Source organism: Artemia sp. Qi Xiang Cuo, chromosome 13, assembly GCF_049724085.1.
Source record: "Artemia sp. Qi Xiang Cuo chromosome 13, ASM4972408v1, whole genome shotgun sequence".
NCBI classification, from domain to species: Eukaryota; Metazoa; Arthropoda; class Branchiopoda; order Anostraca; family Artemiidae; genus Artemia; species Artemia sp. Qi Xiang Cuo.
The window spans coordinates 71,474,750-71,495,564 of NC_142806.1; the positions used below are offsets into that span (position 1 = coordinate 71,474,750).

The window sequence follows — 20,815 nt, forward strand, 5'->3', positions numbered from 1 at the left end:
AAAAGGACTTCATTTTCATCTTCAATGAAACAGCTCCCCCGTAAACCCTTCCCTATTAGATTTTTCAGTATTTTTATGTTAAAGCTTTAATTTTTTCCAGGACAATGACACTGAGCCACTTGAGGCTTGTTAAAATAAAATAAAAATTTCATATAGCTTCAAAGTAAATACACAACCAGCCATCAGATCTAAAATATGTAACTACTGCTGCATGTCAAAATTTGTAGTTCTTAGGCAGTTGGGCTATACCCCTTGTTACATAAGTCGTTGTTACGCCTAGTTGAAACAAAAAAATATTTTTGTCTTTAATTACTGGGAATAAAAAGATTTCCATTACTGAACATATTTACCCCTAGAAACAATAATAAACTCTCTATTTTAATGAAAAAAAGCCCGATAGCGTCCCTAAGGCACTCCAGACCAACACTATAATTAAAGAACAAATTTTTTTGATGTGAACTGTCCTAGGAGGTTCTGATCCGTGGACGCAGCAGTATGGTTTGTTGAGGAAGCGATTCAGATTAAAATTTGCTTCGATAACATTGGCCGATCACTAAACTCGGGATTTTCCACGTCAGATCTTGAAACCACGTTAGAAAAGACCATTTGAGCAAAGGAAATGGACGACACTTACGTGATCTCACTTCATGCATCCACGCATCCAGCTTAAACATACTTTCTATATAGGGGATTTCCTGGGTGTAATCTGTAGTATACAATAATATTGAAAGTTAAAAAAAAAAAGATGATGTGTTGCAGATTTCAACTGCAGCCTAATTTTCACCTCCCCCCTTCCTTATATTCTCGTTTTTTCGTCAGTTGTTAGGTCTTCATCGTAATAATAACATAATTAATGAGAATACCATTTTAATAATGGAATTAACTGAAACAACATCGTTTTATTTCTTATGATTTGAAAATCAGGCTTCCTCGAAAACAACAATAGAAGGATTTATGACGATAGAAATTCGGTTTTTGACACTGAACTGGAATACAATCAATTCTAGTGTGGATGGGCCTAATTTAGAACAGCACGAATGGAGAACGTTCAACGTCATGTAAATGCTTCTTTGCGTCACCGTAGTCGACACTGATATCTATCATCTTCAAGAAGTAGTTTCGGTACTTACGTGTTATAGTGACCACACCAAAGAAGTGAAGTTAGGTTAATCCTAATTAAATAAACCAAAATATGATGAAAATATAATAGTTCAGAAGTAAATTTATTGAAAATACAACAGAGAATTATGGAAAGCATGCCGCCCAGAACGCATTATGTTAAGTACCTAACTTAGCCTAATCACCTCCATATATTAAATATTTAATCAAAATATAAGTGCAAAGTAGTTTCTCTCGCTCAGGCTAAGCTGATTATCTCCAGGTGGATACAGAAAACCAGTTTCATTACAGATCAAGATCAAAGTGGGTCGCTATAACACGGAAGTATCACATTTTCTTACAGTCAAGATGCAATAGCAAGTTAGCTTTACCCCGGTACATAGTCGCCAATTTGTCTTAAAAATAAGATTGGTATGTACGGATTGGAATGAAGAAAATCCAGAAAGGAAAATGGGCGGGAACAACTAGAGGAAAGAGAATGGGAACAAGACACTCAAACGCAGCGTATCAAAAGTATTATTTTCAGCATAAAAAAGAAGATTGAGAGAAGGAAGTTCAAGACATGTTGTCAAAAGTAATATTAAAAAAAAGGACGACACTAGAATATAATATTACAATATTATATAAAAAGGACAAATATTGTAATATTATATTTTATTTTTTAATATTATAAAAAAGGACAAAATAGGACGACACTAGAATTGGTATGAGCCCGGAAACAAGAAATCAATCGATTTCCCCACTAACATTAGGGAAGTTTCAAAGAAAGTGTGCAATGTGGGCTACATTCTTCTAACCCATGTTGTCATTATTCTTCTAGGACGAAGTTGTATATAGGTCATGTAAACTGCATATGATCTTTCGTGTGCCAAGTGTTTTAAAAAGTGCGTGAAAAGCGACCAAGAAAGAAAATTTTCTGTAAGTACCAATCACCGCACAAACTAAATTAGTGCCAACCGAGTTTTTACACCTTTACAACTCATATAAAAAGTGCAATGTAGCCACGTTCTTCAAACTCGTGGGTTTTTTAGAGATTATTCCCCTACATCGCAATTGTACGTAAGTCATGTAGTGTAACAAAAAGTGCGCAAAAATCGACCAAGAAGGAAAATTGTTTTTCTTGTTTTCCTGTTTTCCTTGGAAAATTGGCTTACATTTTAGAACAGAAATAAAAAGTGCAATGTAGCCACGTTCTTCAATCCCATGGGTTTTGTTCCCATTAATCCTCTATAACGCATTGATATGTCAGTCATGTAGCGTTATAGTAAATGAGTGAGAGCTCACCAAGAAGGAAAATTGTCCTTTAACCATCACCAGATCAAACCAAACTGGTCCCTATCAAGTTTTCACATGACTCATTTACCTTTGAGTTCAGACTTGACATGTTGAGACGTCTTTTTATTCCAAATCTTAAGGGGCAACAAACTTAGAGTCGTCAGTGGTAGCACGCAAGGGAGTATACGATCCTCTGTGAGGTTGGTTTCTGAGGGAATCTCAGAGCAATGAAACCAACACATAAAAGACCAGCTCAAACACACGGAGAAAGGTGACGCACGTAAAGGATAACATTTTGAAAAACCTTAAAATAAAATAGAAGTGTTACCGTGAATGTCCAAAATCTGGTTAATATCAACATTGACCGGTGAATGTCCCAAAAGTTGAAGTTAAGTTAGACTGTGTTAGTATAGGTTATGTTAGATTTGGTTATAAATATCATTATTGGGCTAAAAACCTAACCTAAGGTAACCTAGCCCAGCTTAACTAAACCAAACCTAGTCTAACCTAACCTGCCATGATTAAATCTTGCATTAAATTAAAAAAGTTGACTGGCAACGCTGACTAAATCCAAGGAAAAAAAAAAGGATTTTGGACATTCACCGGTGAATCTCGCCATTCACGAATCCCGGACAGTCACGGTAACAGAAGTACTTCATTTGTATTTTTTCCTGGCCATCCTCAAAATTCATTCAGCCGCCGTCGTAACTCTGCCTAAATCCTGAAGTGACCTAGCAAAAAGGGTCTTTCAGTTTTAGTAAACTAAGTTCTGACAGAAGATGACATATTTTAAAACTAAGATCATCCAAGGTGGTCTTGCCGATTTCTCGCTTCCAAGTTGCTTTCTTGGCTAGTTTTTCTAAAAAATTCTCGGAGAAAAAATAAAAAAAACAACAACAGCTCTTTCTGTTTCAAATATTCTCTTAACCGGTCGTAAAGTTGTTAAGAGTTTTCAACTCTAAAAAAATGGAGGGCAACTAGGCCCCCTCCCAAGCTCTTTTTCCCCCAAAGTCACCCGATCAAAATTTTGAGATAGACATTTTGTTCAGCATAGTCGAAAAATACAATAGAGTTTCCAACCTTAGAGTTTCCAACTCTAAGGGAACTGCATGTTTGACCAGTTTTATTTAGAGGGCGGGGCGCGAAAACAATGCACTTAAGACTCCTATTTTCTAGTTTCCAGGACGATCAGTCTCAGGGACAAATCATCCCTCCTGAGTAGCTCTACGTACCATAAAACAAATAACCTGGATATATACTCAGGATGCACAAAGCTCATACCCTTAGTTTAAGTGGATGGCCACCAAGGGGAGCAAAAGTTCCAGATACCCAAAAATACACAGAGATGAAATTTGTAACAAAGATCTCGAAAAATCTTTCTGAATTTTCAATACTAAGCTGAGAAATCCTTAAAATTTAATTACCCGTAATAAACGTAATTCTTTGCTATTCAAGAATCAAACTTTTCTCGCGTGGTTGAGGTCTAAATAATCAATACATTGAAATAAACAATTGTCGAATTATTTCCTAAAAAAACAACAACAAAAAAGAACTAAAAAACGGATGAGCTCATTGCCCAAACGGGCAATGGGCAAATGGGCACATAGATATCCAACAATTTGGTAAAGCTGATCAAAAATTCGGTGACTTTTTTTCTTAGAATATTTACACAAATAACCTATAACCGACAAAAGTAACCCAACAAGAAGATCACTGATAACTGTGATGGTATAAAAGGTGACTGCCCCTTCCTTATCTATGATACATAACTCCCAAGGCGGGCAAGTACGCAGAAACGTGTTGGTAGGGGGGATGGGGACACTGCTCTAAAATAAACACAAAGCTCTTAAAGCTTATACGGAAAAAGAGAAAAGGTAGAAGGATGTATACCTAAAAATTTTGATTTTTTTTTGGGGGGGGGGGGCTATCATAAATCAAACATTAAATATTTTATTTTTAGATACTAATTTTACCGAGTACATACTAAATGCTCTAAAGAAAATTCTCCGTGCCCAAACACAGAAGTAAATACCGGTAACTCAGTATACTTCTTTCCGCGCAAAGATTGATGCATATAAATCAAAACCAGCATTGAACCTTGTCTTTGAATTGTCTCAGCTGCTTGCTTTATGACAAGGTCAATTTTTGTCTCCGATCCGTTCAGTTTATACTTTGTTTTTATATATAGCCAGCTTCTTCGCTCTATTTATCTTTGGACATATTCCAATTCGAGCTTTGATATTTTAATTTTGGGGAATAATGGTTGATTTAGCAAACTTTTGTAACGCAATGAGCAAATGGGAGGGTAAAACTCTTATAGAATTAATAGCATAGAGACAGTTCAAGAGTTATCGATAAATGTTTGATAAAAATAAAAGAAATATACAAGATTTTAATAATTCAGGGTCTGAGTTCAAAATTAATGAAAAGACGGATGCACCACTTAAACTACGAATCAATGAGGAGGAAGGAAATATGTTAGAGGAAAGAGATAAAAAGATGAAAGAGGAAGGAAAGAAGAGGAAATTGACCCGAATGAATTCCTTACCTGAATAGCAATATTATCAAAGATGGTGCATGTATTTAAGATGCAACAAGTTCAGGGTTTCAAAAAAGGCTCAGGGCGTTTTGTTTCGCAGCTGAAAGGAATATGGGAAATGGGGAAACAAGTAGTCGAATTAAGATTAGGATATTGGAGGGTGGTCATGACAGCAATGACAGTAGTCAATGGTCAAGTATGGGTCCAATACATGGGCACCTTGAAAAGTTAAGGAACATATCCTAAATGTGTTTCAGGACAATCATCTAAGGACACTTTTAGGAACTCAATTGACTAACCTATGTCAAATAATAAGATGTACAATAACGTAGTTGGATTCCACTTTTTAGGCCTATGATGAAAGGCTGAGAACGTAAAGTCATGTTTTACTGACGAAGGATGGCACATTGCCAAAAAATGTACTTTTTGGCAATCAGTCTTCAGTAAACAAAAAGCAGGACGAGCAGGGAGATGTCATGAGAAGCCTCAGAGGTCTGCTCGAGTGGAGCAGGAAGAGCTCACGAGAAAGGATTTAAAGGAAACTGGAACTTCAAGAGAGAGAGAGAGAGAGAGAGAGAGAGAGAGAGAGAGAGAGAGAGAGAGAGAGAGAGAGAGAGAGAGAGAGAGAGAGAGAGAGAGAGAGTAAAGAGTCAAGCTTCGAAGGGACTGGGGTGGAGAAGAGTGGGTAGCTGTGTTAGCCTCAGGTGACTTGATGCTTCAGTGAGTCATTAAACCACCACTCTCACTCTAATTTTATGACTTGTCCACACCCGTACACAACATATTTCGAAACATAAACTAGACAAAACTACACACGCTCAAAGTACACCACATATACACCACAGCAAAACACCACAAATACACCACAGCAACGAAAGCATATTTGTTCCCATTCTTAATATTTGCTTTTTTTTTTTTTTTTTTACAAACCAAAATCGAAGATCTTACTCTGAAGGAGGATTTCACTTGACGATCCAAAGGAGAAACGAATTTTCGAATTATGAAGTGAAATCAGATTGTCAAGCGACATCCAATATTAGCAAAAGGCCTATTATTAAATTAACACGCCCCTTTGTTTTGTTGCCAGCTTTATCTGTCTAGTCGTATAGACATCCAAAAACGACATAGCAACATTGAAAGGATAAGGGAAATTATCGACCTGCTCCTATCTCTGCAGTGCGTACTATTCCCTTAAAGCGATTAAATTATGTAGCAGGAAAATTACTAATAGGATTGCTTACGAACAATGAAACACAGAATAGTTTTGCATAGCTCCATTCGCCTAAAAATGGATTATTCAACATCAATTTAAGGGAGCGGCGATTGGTCATCTGTAAACATTTTTTCCAAAATATCGACTTTAAAAAATTTGCTCTTCCCTTCTTGGAAAAGGCCCCAATAAATTACCTTTCAAGTATTCCTTGAAAATCTCATAAAAAGATTGACAAACAATGAAAAAACGCAATTTGCTCGTATTTTGACCTACTCTCTTCTCTGCTCTAACCCTCCCCCCAAGGATTGGGCCATTTGAACATATGGGTATAGGTTTAAATATAAATATATATATATATATATATATATATATATATATATATATATATATATATATATATATATATATATATAAACAATTGGATATTTTTCTAACCCAGAAATCACTCGATGACCACCAAAGCCCCCTCCCACAAAATTTAGATATTAGAGTTAGAGCTGATTTTTTTAATTTCAATACCCTCATCCCCCCTCCCCAAATCCCTTTGCATTCATTTGGGTTATAAAAAAAGGTTCTTCTTGGGGTTGTAATTCAAAATGGTAGAACAACAAAAATTAATCGTATGCAGGAGCATCAAGTGTAAAAGATTACGTGGAAAGACCTTTTTCAATTTTTCGATGGTGGTTAGGATCATAAGCAGCATTAGGAAAATAAATGGCGGCCAGCTCTGGGTCCATTCGATCCAAATTCAAATCATCCAGATACACTCCTCCTTCAGCTAAAGGGTCCTGCTGCTCCTTTTTCGACTGCCTAAGTAGACCAAACATAGACTTAAACATAGAGCCTTGCACATGCGCTTGATTATCTGCGAACAAAAAAAAGAAAGAAATAATAATAAGCAAAGCCAAAAACTGATATTAAATCAGAATTAATACAAATAGCAAAAATAATTCAGTGATAATTAGTAACAGCACAACGTGGCAGAAAATAAGTAAATAATTGCAGCTACTCTTTTACGGCTCCGCGAATCATGGGGACCTGAAGAATAATTTTGCAGAAGAGAGGAGGTTTAAAATTGAGTTTTAAAATGAAAATATGTTACTGACATGCATAACTTAATGAATAAAATCACATTCGGAATATACTTCTTGATTCCATTCTTCATAGAAGGAAGGAGGGAAAAGGCCCCTTGAACCCCCCTGTAAAGGCCTAGGTATAAAAAAGCGGACAGGATGAAATTGTGCAAAAAATCAAAGAGCAAGAGTACGAACAGTGCATTCCAGGCGTGAATATATCATTGTATCAAAAAAGGAAATGCGCGACTCGCACATTTTTCCTCTTTTTTTTAGAAAATGATCTGAAAAATGAGATTGCTTAAATGGATTCAGAGGTGAATTTACTAAAAAAGAGGCAAGTGTTTCAAGTAATAACCGGAACAAGAAATATCATGACAAAAAAAGGAAAAAGAACAATCCTCCAGCGCCAATTATGCCCCATGGGCGTTAAACTAACATTCAGCATATACTAGTAACTAGTTTAGGCAATATGCATGAATTTATTGCATGAGAAGGGACAAATTAGAAAAAAATAGGTGAGCTAAACAAAAAAAAAAAAATATAAGAACATATAGGAAAAAGCCTAAAAATGTCAAGATTTCTGGGGATGGGGGCCTAAAGGCTCTCAATAAATACCGAACTATAAACATTGACATTGAATTTAAGCACATTACTTAGAAAAATACATCTGGGACGGACGAAATAATGTTTACAAAACATTATTAAAACCACTATGAAGAATAGGATAATTACAGAAATGAAATTCCATGACATTCTAAATTGCAACTTACAGCCTTTAGGTCAGTGGCAGATCCAGATGATCCCTCCTGGGTTGGAGGCAGCTTAACTTTGTTCATTACTCACTTACACTTATAAAAATATGTCGAATAAAAGTTATCAAAATCATCATCAATACAGCTGCCTCTCATGTAATCCTGGATCCAGTGCTGCCTTAGGTAAATGTATTCAGCCAAGCTAACCTTTTCGTTTTACAAATTAATTCAGCACATTTTTTTTTTTTTTTTTTTTTTTTTTTTTTTAATAGCAAAATGCCATTTAGACTGGCCCTTTTAGATCCAAAAATTCCAATTGACAGATTATTGTTTTTATCGACAAAATTTCATCCATGCCAGTGTTTTACAACCCGTATCTCCCTGGCACATTTCCAGGTTGCACTCTGCCATAAATATATAAAAAAAAAATTTCGATTGTACCTTGAGTTGGGTTTAAAAAGGAGAGGTATCACTGTTCTAGGATATTTAAAGTTGTTTACAATCTAAATCAGCCCAGTGTACGATCCGAGTCTTACAATTGTCAAAAGAGGCACAGGTCACTCAACTCTTAAGGCAATATCTAGATCTAGAGATGATTATTATCATAACTGCACAGAGGGAGATGGTGATGCCCCCATCCCTCTTCAAGAATAATTTCCTTTGCCCCCCCCCCCTAAAGGGCAGAACTACGCGCATCTATGCTTACCATTATAACATTTAATCATACACACTATTCTTAATGTTAATCTAAACAATCAATATTTGAAAACAGGAAAACAAATTTTTGAGGTAGCTGAAGAAAAAGAGGATGCCACTGGTTGTTTTGCTAAACAAAATCTTCGTCATGAAAATGATCTCCCAACCACCCGCTCAATATTAAATCACCCTAAAAGTGGAAGCACCATCCAGGTGGCCACAAAAAATAATAGGCAGTCAAAAATTTTACGTTTTTCAAAACTAAAGGAGAGCCTCAACAATTTTGAGGGAAGGCCAGACTTACCGCGCTTCTAAAAAAGTATAAATGGATAGTACTTCTCGATCAGTTTTTCATGCCAATTCGCGTAGAGCAGTTCGAACTTGTGTACAAACTAATCACGACATGTCCATTTCAGAACCAAAAAGAAAGCCAGTCATTGAAATGAGCCATTGTGCAGAAGTGATACCAAATTAAAAGTAAAAAAGAGCAACAATCCTAAAATGGATTGCTGTTTTACCTTAAAAGGGATTGATCCTAAAAGGGATTGATAATATTTTTATTCTATAAAAAGTGTCTAATAATGTAATTTAATATATTGGTATTTGTAGGACTTTAATTCCGTAGCTTATTAAGGGGGCCTGGAGGAGGAATTTGCGGGAGGTATTCTTGCAAACCTCCAGTTAAGGGTTTTGGACCATAATTATTACAGTACTACCATTTTATGCTTCCAAGATCTTCCACTTAAGAAGTGGCACATAAAGTGTTGTTTTCAGTGCTACATCTCACTTACGAATGATAGAATTGATAAAAAGCAGGTAGATATGAGCAAAAGTTTTCAAATGTGTCATTAAAGATCAATCTAAAAAGTTGCGGTAGCCCACTAGCCCCAGGCTTTCCACTTGAGACATGGCAATTAAGTGCCGTTTGAAACTTGCAGATGGTGGAATTTATATGAAGAACGTAGATATGAGCAATATTTTTTATACGAGCTATCAAAAATCTATCTAGGATGTTCTGGTATCCCGGTAGCCCCACCCCTCAAGAAACGGGATAAAAAGTGCCTCTTTTCGTGCCATATGGCACTTGCAGACGGTTGAATTTATATTACCACGTACATATGAGAAATTTCTTTTGAATGAGCTCTTAAGCATCTCTCTATGATGTTCTAGTAACCCGGTAGACCTGGAAAAAAGAAGAAGAAAAAAAAGGACCCTTTTAACATTTTTTTCAAATTTTTAGTTACTATGGGATGTGGTTCGGTCTTTACTGGGTTGCTGCTAATGCTTGAAACATGACAAAGAGTTCATCGCAAATTTACCCAAGAAACTAGTTAACATTGAAATATGTGAATTCTAATAGATGGTAGAATTTCTAAAAACCTAGTAAATACAAGCAATAGCTTTTAATTGAGCCATTAAAAATCTATCTACGATGGTGTGGTAGCCTGCTAATGTTTCAGTAGTTTACTGATGAGCAGACGATTTATTATACTTACTCAGGGGGTTGGAGGGAGAAATGTACGGGAGGGGTTCTTGTAAACCTCCAGTTAAGGGTTCTGGGACATAACTATTGCAATAGTAACTGTTTTGTATTTCATAGTTTTTGTACTCACTAAAGAATTGGCAGGCACTGAAAGCGTTGTTTTCAGGGCTACATCGCACTTAAAAATGGTAGAATTGATAAATAAAAAAAAGCACGTATATAAGAGCAATAGCTTTCAATTGTGCCGTTAAACAACACTGATAAGTTCTGCTAGCCCAATAGCCCACGCTTTTCCACTTGAGACACGGTGCCAAAAGTGCTGTTTTTAGTGCCATTAGGAACTTGCCGATGGTGGAATTTATATGAAGGACGTAGATATGAGCAATATAATGAGCTATAAAAGATCCACGATATGAGAAATAGCTTTTGCTGATTCCAATGGTACACTTTTTCATTTTTATCTGACGCCAATTTTCAAGGGGTTTCAGGCTTTTTTTTCCAAATCACCATAAATTTCTTTTCACAAGAAACTTTTACTTTTAAGACGAACCGAAATAAAAGTTACCATTCCTGAATCAGTGACCAATGGTAATTTTTTTACAAGGCAGTTTTTTTTAAACGCGTTTTAAACTTTAGGTTACTATGGGCTGTGGTTCGCTCTTTACTAGGTTGCAACTACCGCTGCAACCATTTTAGAGAAAAAGCGAGATTGTACCACGCCCAGGCTGTAGCAGAGAGTAGATCAGCCGCAGCTATTCAAACGGCAGTAAGTCAGACGAAGCATATTTTAGAGAAGAGAGAAACAACCAACCAGGTAATGTTAATATAGATATATTGTATATATATATATATATATATATATATATATATATATATATATATATATATATATATATATATATATATATATATATATATATATATATTATATATAATATATTATATATATAATATATTATATATATAATATATTATATATATATAAATAAATATATATATATATATATATTATATATATATATAATATAGTATATATATAAATACATATATATATAATATATACATATAAATATATATATATATATAATACATACATATAAATATATATATTGTAAATATAAAGAATATTTTTCTTGCAGCTCAGAAATCACGAAATTTCGAGATCCAGAGCTTATTATTGCAGCTGTAAAAGGGAGATAAAACACACTTTAGAAAAGGGCAAACTTCTGCCCGTCTTGTAAACATACAATAGGGAAATACTGATTGAAATTATCAGTAGGACAAGCTGAGCTTCTGAGGGTGTAAATTCATAGAACAAGCTGAACTACAGCTTCATGTTTGCCAAAATAAGTCACAAAATGCAGCTTGAATAAAACAGCCAAAGTTCTCATAGAAGGAGTCGGCTTGGCCAAATCAGATATGTCAGGTGATGTTGACCTCCTCCTAATTCTTATTGAAAATAAAGTAGGGAAAGAAGGAAACCCCAAATTCGACAGGGTATTACCTGTTCAATTATTTTAACTTATAAAGCCGTATAACAACTTGATTTATTGTAACCAATAGTAAGTTATCCGCAATTTTTAGATAAGTCCTCAAGTATTTTTTTAGGAGTGTATGCACATATATCGCCTGGCAAAGTCTACAAACAGCCTAACCTAGAAATGATGTCTTTCGACAAACAAGAGACCACCTTAAACAAATAATAAGGAGGATTCAAAGCTATATTACGTTGACTTATAATCAAGACCCGAGTTACTATAGTGTAGAAGAAAGCATGATATCATAATAACTATAAGATGGGGTTGCAAAACCACTTTTTGTAGCAGAACGAACGAGCATTATTATTACTAGACAGTAACTTGGACTAGGCTTATATATTCAATGCTTCTAAAATAAAAAAATAAAACAAATTATTAGTAAATTCGGTACTTGTCAACGTCTGTTAAACGAAACACACCCAAAGAGTGAAGTTAGGTTAATCCCACTGTATATAAATAACAATAATAAATAAGATCTTATATTTATATACAGTGGTTAATCTCAATGAAATATACCAAAACATGATGATAATATAGGCTAATACTTTAGAAAACAGACCGCGCAGAACGTATTGTATTCCGATGAGGCAAACCGGTTATTGTTAGATATTACACAGCTTAATTCTTGAATGTGTTTCGTTTAACAGATGAGTACCGTAAATTCAAATAAACCATGTTAATAATTTAAATGGTTATTTGATTCGAAAGAAAGACATTTCTTGTCAATATTTTCGCCGAAGGTTTGGTACTATTACACTCTTTTTCACCAGCGTCTGTAAAATTTGCGAAGTGAAAATGAACCACACTATATGGACAAACCCGGGGTATTCAATGTAAAAAATGACGAAGACCACATTGCCTTTCCATTATACAGACAACAACAGGTAAAACGATGAGGTGTACTTACGTGTTAATATCACGACCACACTCAAGAAGTTTGATTTGTTAAAAACCGGTTTTTCTGTGTGAACATTCAGATAATCAGCTTAGCCTTAGTGAGATTAAATAAAAAAAACAAGTTTTTTTTAACTGAAAGTAAGGAGCGACATAAAAACTTAAAACGAACAGAAATTATTCCCTATATGAAAGGGGCTTTCCCCTCCTCAACGCCTCGCTCTTTACGCTAAAGTTTGACTCTGTCGCAAAACTTTATTTTTTAAAACAATAAAAACTTTAGCGTAAAGAGCGAGGCGTTGAGGAAGGGACAGCCCCTTTCGTATACGGAATAATTTCAGTTCTTTTTAAGTTTTAATGTCGCTCCTTACTTTCAGTTAAAAAAAATTGTTTTTTTTATTTAATTTTTGAACGTTTTTGAATAAATGCAGGTTTTGATCTTGGCTCACAGTACATGAATAATTAAAAAAAAAAATTCTTATTAATTTACTTTTATTTGGTTAAATGGCTTTCTCGAAACTTGTTTCATTTTGTTTACGAACGTTTTTAATAGTAATAAATATGTGCAACTTATGAATTAACTTGCGTAACGACCTTCTATATTAATATATTTTTAATACGTTTATTAGGGGTTCGCCCTCTAGTCAATACCTTGCTCTTTAAATGAAAGTTCGAATTTTCTTCCAATTCTTTAAAAATGGCCGCTTAATCACAAAGGCCGTTAATTAGAATAAATAGCTCTTATGAAAATACTAAGAAATCTCTGGCTTAAAGAGTGAGGTATCGACTAGGGGGTGAACCCAATCATATATGTAATATTTTCTATTCGTTGAAAGGTTTGGTGTTGCTGCTGTTGCAGTTCAAAAGCTTTTTTTTTATATTTAATTTCTAATATTTTTTAAATAATGCTGGACTGTCCGGTGTCCCCTTCATAGCAATGTCCCTTCCCCCACGAAAACTTCCTTCATGGAAAGATCCTCCTACATACCCCCAGGCACGTACGCATGAATTTGTTTCAGGGGGGGCAATTTGTTTCGGGGGTGGGGGGCAAATCCTTCAAACCCATTATTCTGTGAGAAAAATCAGAAAATTATGGGAAAATGAAAAAATCGTGAGATTTTGGGGGGACCGGAGGCCCCCCTCCCTGCTTACGTCCGTGCCCGACCCCCCCCTCACTACCAGGAAAAATCTCCCCTGAAAACGTCTGTACTGTATACTTCCCAATAACCAATACTATATGTTAACATTGGGTAAAGTTCATAACTTTCAGCCCTCCTCCCGGGAACTTCGGGGGATTAAGTCATCCTAAAAGACATACTTATAATATTTTCGAACATGCTGAACAAAATGGCTATCTACAAATTTTGATCAGATGACTTTGGGAAAACAATGAGCGTGGGAGGGGGCCTAGTTGCCCTCCATTTTTTTGGTCACTTAAAAAGAACACTAGAACTTTTAATTTCCGTTCCAATGAGTCCTCCCACGATATTCTAGGACCGCTGGGTCGATACGATCACCACTGGGAAAAAAAAAAAATAAAAATAAACACGCATCCGTGATCTTTCTTCTAGCAAAAAATGGAAAATTCCACTTTTTTGTAGATATGAGCTTGAAACCTCTACAGTAGGGTTCTCTGATATGCGGAATATGATGGTGTGATTTTCATTAAAGTTCTATAACTTTCCCCCTTTTTTCGAAAATCAGCCAAATTTCCTCAGGCGCGTAACTTTTGATGAGTAGGATTAAACTTGATGAAACTTATATATTTGAAATCAGTATTAACATCCAATTCTTTGATGTTTCTATTTATATCATAATACTGTTTTTTAGAGTTTTGGTTACCATTGAGCCGGGTCCTAATAACCAATGCTATATGTTAACATTAGGTAAAGTTCATAACTTTCCTCCCTCCTACTGGGGACTTCGAGGGATTAAATCATCCTAAAAGACATAGTTATAATGTTTTCGATCATGCTGAACAAAATTACCATCTCAGAATTTTGATCGGGTGACTTTGGGAAAAAATGAGAGTGGAAGGGGGCCTAGTTGTCTTCCATTTTTTTTGGTCACTTAAAAAGGGCACTAGAACTTTTAATTTTCGTTCCAATGAGCCCTCCCACGATATTCTAGGACCACTGGGTCGATACGATTACCCCTGGGAAAAAGAAAAACAAACAAACAAAAAAACAAATGAAAACGCATCCGTGATCTTTCTTCTGGCAAAAAATGCAAAATTCCACATTTTTGTACATAGGAGCTTGAAACCTCTAAAGTAGGGTTCTCTGATACGCTGAATATGATGGTGTGGATTTCCTTAAGGTTCTATAACTTTTAAGGGGTATCCCCCCCTTTTATTGAAAATCATCCAAATTTTCTCATGCACGTAACTTGATGACACTTATATATTTGAAATCAGCATTAAAATCTTATTCTTTTGATGTATCTATTGGTACCAAAATTCCGTTTTTTAGAGTTTCGGTTACCATTGAGCCGGGTCGCTCTTACTTACAGTTCGTTACAACGAACTGTTTGATTAAATAAAAAAACAAGTTTTTTTAACTGAAAGTAAGGAGCGACGTTAAAACTTGAAACGAACAGAAATTATTCCATATATGAAAGGGTCTGTCCCCTCCTCAACGCCTTGCTCTTTACGCTAAAGTTTTTCATTGTTTAAAAAAAAATAGAGCTGTGAGAAAGTCAAACTTTAGCGTAAAGAGCGAGGCGTTGAGGAGGGGACAGTCCCTTTCATATAGGGAATAATTTCTGTTCGTTTTAATTTTTACCGTCGTTCCTTACTTTAAGTTAAAAAAATAGTTTTTTTTTTATTTAATTTTTGAACGTTTTTTAATTAATGCAGGTTTTGATTTTGGCTTACCGTCTATGAATAATAAAAAAAAATTGAATATTAATTTTGCTTTTATTTGGTTAAATGGCTTTCTCGAAACCTGTTTAATTTTATTTACGAACGTTTTTATTAGTAATAAATATACGTAACTTACGAATTAACTTACGTAACGAACCTCTATATTCTTAAATTTTTAATACGTATATTAGAGGGTTCACCCCCTAGTCAATACCTTGCTCTTTCAGCTAAATTTCGAATTTTGTTCCAATTCTTTAAAAATGACCCCTTAAACACAAATGCCGTTAATTAGAATAAATAGCTCTTATGAAAGTACTAAAAAATCTTTGGCTTAAAGAGCGAGGTATTGACTAGGGGGTGAAGACAATCACATAGTTAATATTTTCTGTTCGTTTAAAGATTTGATGTTGCTCCTTACTTTCAGTTAAAAAACTTGTTTTTTATATATATATAATTTCTGATCTTTTTTTAAATAATTCTGAGAAATCCGGCGCCCCCTTCATAGCAATGTCCCTTCTCCCATGAAAACTTCCTTCATGGTCAGATCCTCCACATAGCCCCCGACCCACTCCCCCCCCCCACTACCAGAAAAAATCCCCTCTGAAAACGTCTGTATACTTCCCAATAACCAATACTATATGTTAACATTGGGTAAAGTTCATAACTTTCAGCCCTCCCCCCGGGGACTTCGGGGGATTAAGTCATCCTAAAAGGCATAGTTATCATATTTTCGACCATGCTGAACAAAATGGCCATCTCAAAGTTTTGATCGGGTGACTTAGGGAAAAAATTAGTGTGGGAGGGGGCCTAGTTGCCCTCCATTTTTTTGGTCACTTAAAAAGGGAAATACAACTTTTAATTTCTGTTCGAATGAGCCCTTCCGCGATATTCTAGGACCACTGGGTCGATACGATCACCCCTGGGAAAAAAAAACAACACAAAAACAACTAAACACGCATCCGTGAGATTTCTTCTGGCAAAAATTGCAAAACTCCATATTTTTGTGGATAAGAGGTTGAAACCGCTGCAGGAGGGTTCTCTGATACGCTGAATATGATGGTGTGATTTTCATTATGGTTTTGTAAATTTTAGGGGGGTCTTTCCCCCTTTTTTCGAAAACCAACCCAATTTTCTCAGGCGCGTAACCTTTGATGAAACTTATATATTTGAAATCAGCATTAAAATATGATTCTTTTGATGTATCTATTGGTATCAAAATTCTGTTTTCTAGAGTTTCGGCTACTATTGAGCCGGGTCGCTCCTTACTTACAGTTCGTTACCACGAACTGTTTGATAAACTACTATGCAGGCATATTTTAATTAAATATTTAATATATAGAGTTGGTTAGGTATTCATATAATGTGTTCTGGGTAGCCTGCTTTCCATAATTCTCTGTTGTCGTTTCCATAATTATGTTACTAAAGTATTATATTTTCGTCATATTTAGGTGTATTTTATTATGATTAACCTAACTTCACTTCTTGAGCGTGGTCGGGATAAAATTTAAGTACCCAATGAGGTATCAATGAGGTACTAAATGAGGTACCAATGAGGTACAATGAGGTACTAAATGAGGAACCAATGAGGGACTAAACTAAGACAGTGAAATTTTTATCCCCAAATGAATATTTCCAAGGGCCGTCCTCAACAAAGAACATACAAAAATCAAACAAAACTCAAAACATAACGCGTGATCATTAAAACTAAAATTGAAAAAATTAAGGGTACTAGTGCATTAGATGGTCACTTTTATATACTATGCAAGGAAACCAGTCATGCAATGATATACGAAACCCGACAGAGACCGGTTATTTTCAAAGATACCGCTATTAAGAAATGGAATGTAGAGTAGTGTTCATTGCGTTTACGGTATTTAAACCGTTGTTTTTTGGGGTTTAGGTGGGGGGGAGAATATAGGTTAGGTTAGGTTATGTATTTAATATATGCTATGCTTTACCCCCATCACCCCCCACCCCTAATGTGCAAATATATAGCCCAAATTTGTTTATAAACTGTTATATTTTCATCCTATTTTATTTCATTAGCATTAACCAAACTTGACTTTTTAGAAGTGACCATCTAATGCACCAGTACCAAATTAAGTCCTAGAATCATGACTTCAATGAAGTTCAACTTGAGCTGAAGAAAAACAACACGAAACAAGGCAATTCATTCAGGTAAAAACAAATCAAGAGCATGTTTTAATGTTATTCCCTTTTTTTTTTTTTTTTTTTTTTTTTTTTTTTTTTTTTTTGCAGCTAAACTAAAAGTTCTTTTTAATACAGTTTACCAAAAAGACCTTTTAGGTCTTAATCATTTTTATATGTGATTTGCTGAGGACAACTATTTGATAAAGAGCCGAAATATTCATCTAGGGATAAAGATTTCCCCGTCTCAGATTCATTTCACATGGTTTTACCGGTTGCTGTCTTTAAAATGTAAAAAGAACCCCCTCCCCATCCAAACAAACGCAAAAAATATACTTTTCTGAAATAGAAACTGCAGTTATCATTAGCAAAAAACGATTTAAAAAGAGGTTTTTCCATGGATTAAATATCCTCCAGCCCCTTGGATCAGAATCAATTTGTTTGTAAATGAAGGAGACACAATCGCTTTATCCCATGAGATGGTGCCAATGCACTCATATTAGATAACTCAGAAAACAGGCGTAGGCTATTTATTATGACAATAATGAAGTTCAAAGCCTGTTTGTCCTTCATATTAAGAGTAGTTTACACAATGCTTAAAATGATACGTAATAAATGCTTTTAAGACGTAATACAATTTAACATCAATCAAAATTTCAATGCGCACGCCGTAAAAATTCTACGCACTATTTTTTTCTTTTTTTTAGGTATATAAACTAATAACTTTTTTAGATTTTTAAATTAAAGAAATGGGTAGGCTACTTGTGTAGAAATCAGTAAGTGCGCGAGAAGTGAAATTTCTTTAATGCTAATGAAATAAAACAAAATAGGATAAAAATATAATAGTTCAGAACGCAATTTGGGCTATATATTTCCACATTAGGAGGGAAGCGGGGAGTAAAGCATATTATATATTAAATACATAACTTAACCTAATTCAACCTAGGTACCTTTTAGTCCCCCTAAACCCCAAAAAACTAAAGTTTAAATATAGTTCCCGGAGTGATAAACCCTTTGTTTATACATCACTATTCAGCGGAAACCTGTTTATCAATAGCATGTTTGACATTTCGATGCTGTCTTTTATTGCGTGCTTTCCAGATTCTAGACAAGTACCGAAAAATGTTTTTGAAAACAGAAGTTTTTCAAAGACGAGCAGAAATGAAATCATAAAATATTAAAATGTAAAAATAAAACCTTGATATGCAATGAAACCTGTTTTCTGTGTCCATTCGGAAATAATCAGCTTAGCCTGAGCGAGAGAAACTACTTTGCAGGTATATTTTAATTAAATATTTAACATATAGAGGTCGTTCGGTTAGGTATTTAAAATAATGCGCTCTTTCTTTCTCTTTCCTTTCTTGCTCTTTCCTTCAGAAAGCTAAACTTTCTGAAGGCGATAGCGTCCAAAACACATACAGCCAAAATTAGTTTCAATTTGGGTTTTCTGCGCAGGACTCTTTCCACCTAGCCAAGAAGCTTATAAAAGTCACTTTCAAGCTAAATAGGGGGATATAATTCCTTCATCCCTCTTAATCTTTTAGTTTGGAATGATCAAAGACATTTAAAATCTAGTAACTACGATGAACGAAAGTACCATGAGTCCTATTTGATTGAAAACTAAAGTTTTGGGCTCATTTTCTTGTGAAAATTGTTTTCTTAAGATTGTTTTTGAGTGCGCAAGAGCCTCCTTCATCCAATAACCTACAGATAAAAAGTTTCAAAGTTTAAAAAAAAATGCCTTTTGTATTTCGAAAAAAAAAACAACTAATATTTAGGAGACAAAAATATTTTTACACCTTTCTCCATTTTTAAACAAAATCAGAAGTCCCCTTAGCCTTTCAAAACACTCCCAATAATTTTCAGTACGCAACCTCCCCCCCCCCTCCCAAGTTATTACCGAGGCATTACAGATACACTATCTTGATAGCTTCAGCAATAAACAGTCTTTCGATTTACCCCACTACTTCCTAAAAAAACCCTGAAAATGTCAACTTGATACCCCAAGACATTCCCGAGATATTGCAGACGCGGTATTTCGATGATCTGGTACCTAACAGTGTTTTAGGTGTACCTCGCTACTTAGAAGTAAATGCATTCTTTCCCATAGAGGCGTATATATCAAAAGCGTTTAGATGGATCGGAAACATCACAATTTAAGTCGCTGCTCCTCCAGCACAAAATTTTAAGTCTCCCACTCTCCCCCCCCCTACCTACAAGTTTTAACTGCATCCCAAAAGCCATTGCCAAGGCAATACGGATATATTATTTTGATTGCCTAGATCCACATAGTTTCTTTAGATTAACCTCTTTTCCTTTCCCAAGTTAAAATGTGAGCTCCTTTTGACCCCCCAGCACCCTCTAGAAGTCTCGAATCGATCTCCAAAGCCGGTAATGAGGTATTGCGAATATCCTATTTTTCTAACCTGGGACCATAAGCTTACATCAATGTTTCACATTGAATAGATTCTAGTTTCACAAGGGCTTAAAGCGTCAAAATTTTTAGGCAGATGAAAAGAAAAAAAAATTTCTAGTCCTTCTCCACCCCACCCCCTTGCCCCAGTTCAAAATCTGAGTTCAGGGTGCCCACCCCCTTGCCCCAGTTCAAAATCTGAGTTCAGGGTGCCCCCCTAAAAATCCTCCCTGTAAATTTTAACTTGATACCTCAAGCCATTTCAAAGATATTGCAGATACACTATTTTGGTAACTTGGCAAAACATAATGTCTTCTGATTTACCTTGCTGCTTAACCATGAATATGTTCTAGTTCCCATAGCGGCTTGTTCAGCAAGAAGTTTATGTTGACCGGAGAGAAAACATATTTAGCCCCTCCCCCGACACATAATCTATTTAGATAGCCTAGATGCACACAGTATCTTTTGATTTTGCTCTACCCTTTTGCACAAGTCCTTATTTAGCGTCCACTTGCCCCCTCCCCTTTAACACTCCCTGAAAGTTTGACCTTGATACCCCGAGCCGTTCTCGAGGTATTACGGATACGTCATTTTGACAACAAGGCAAAATATAGTGTCTTTTGAATTACCTTACTACTTAACATTGCATAGAATAGTTCAATAGGGGCTGATAGTGCAAAACGTTTTGGCTATTGCCAAAAACTTTTCCATGGGGGTGTTTGTGGATTGGGGATGTGGTGATGTCAACATCGGAGGCATGCTTATTAGATATTTTGACATTTCTGAACATAAGGCTATTTAAGATT

General features: G+C 35.3%; 1 protein-coding gene across 6 annotated transcripts in view; it reads right to left on the minus strand.

The window, feature by feature from the left end:
• The window catches only part of Lpin (phosphatidate phosphatase LPIN), a 162,964-nt gene that overhangs the window by 42,973 nt on the left and 99,176 nt on the right, over window positions 1–20,815 (minus strand). For 5 of the 6 annotated variants that reach the window (XM_089099291.1, XM_089099287.1, XM_089099290.1 and 2 more), the window contains exon 7: window positions 6,808–7,011. The exons of the other annotated variant lie outside the window; for it this stretch is intronic. In XM_089099291.1, the coding sequence (XP_088955417.1) occupies window positions 6,808–7,011 (204 nt within the window). The remainder of the gene's footprint in view (window positions 1–6,807; window positions 7,012–20,815) is intronic. 6 annotated transcript variants of the gene reach the window in all.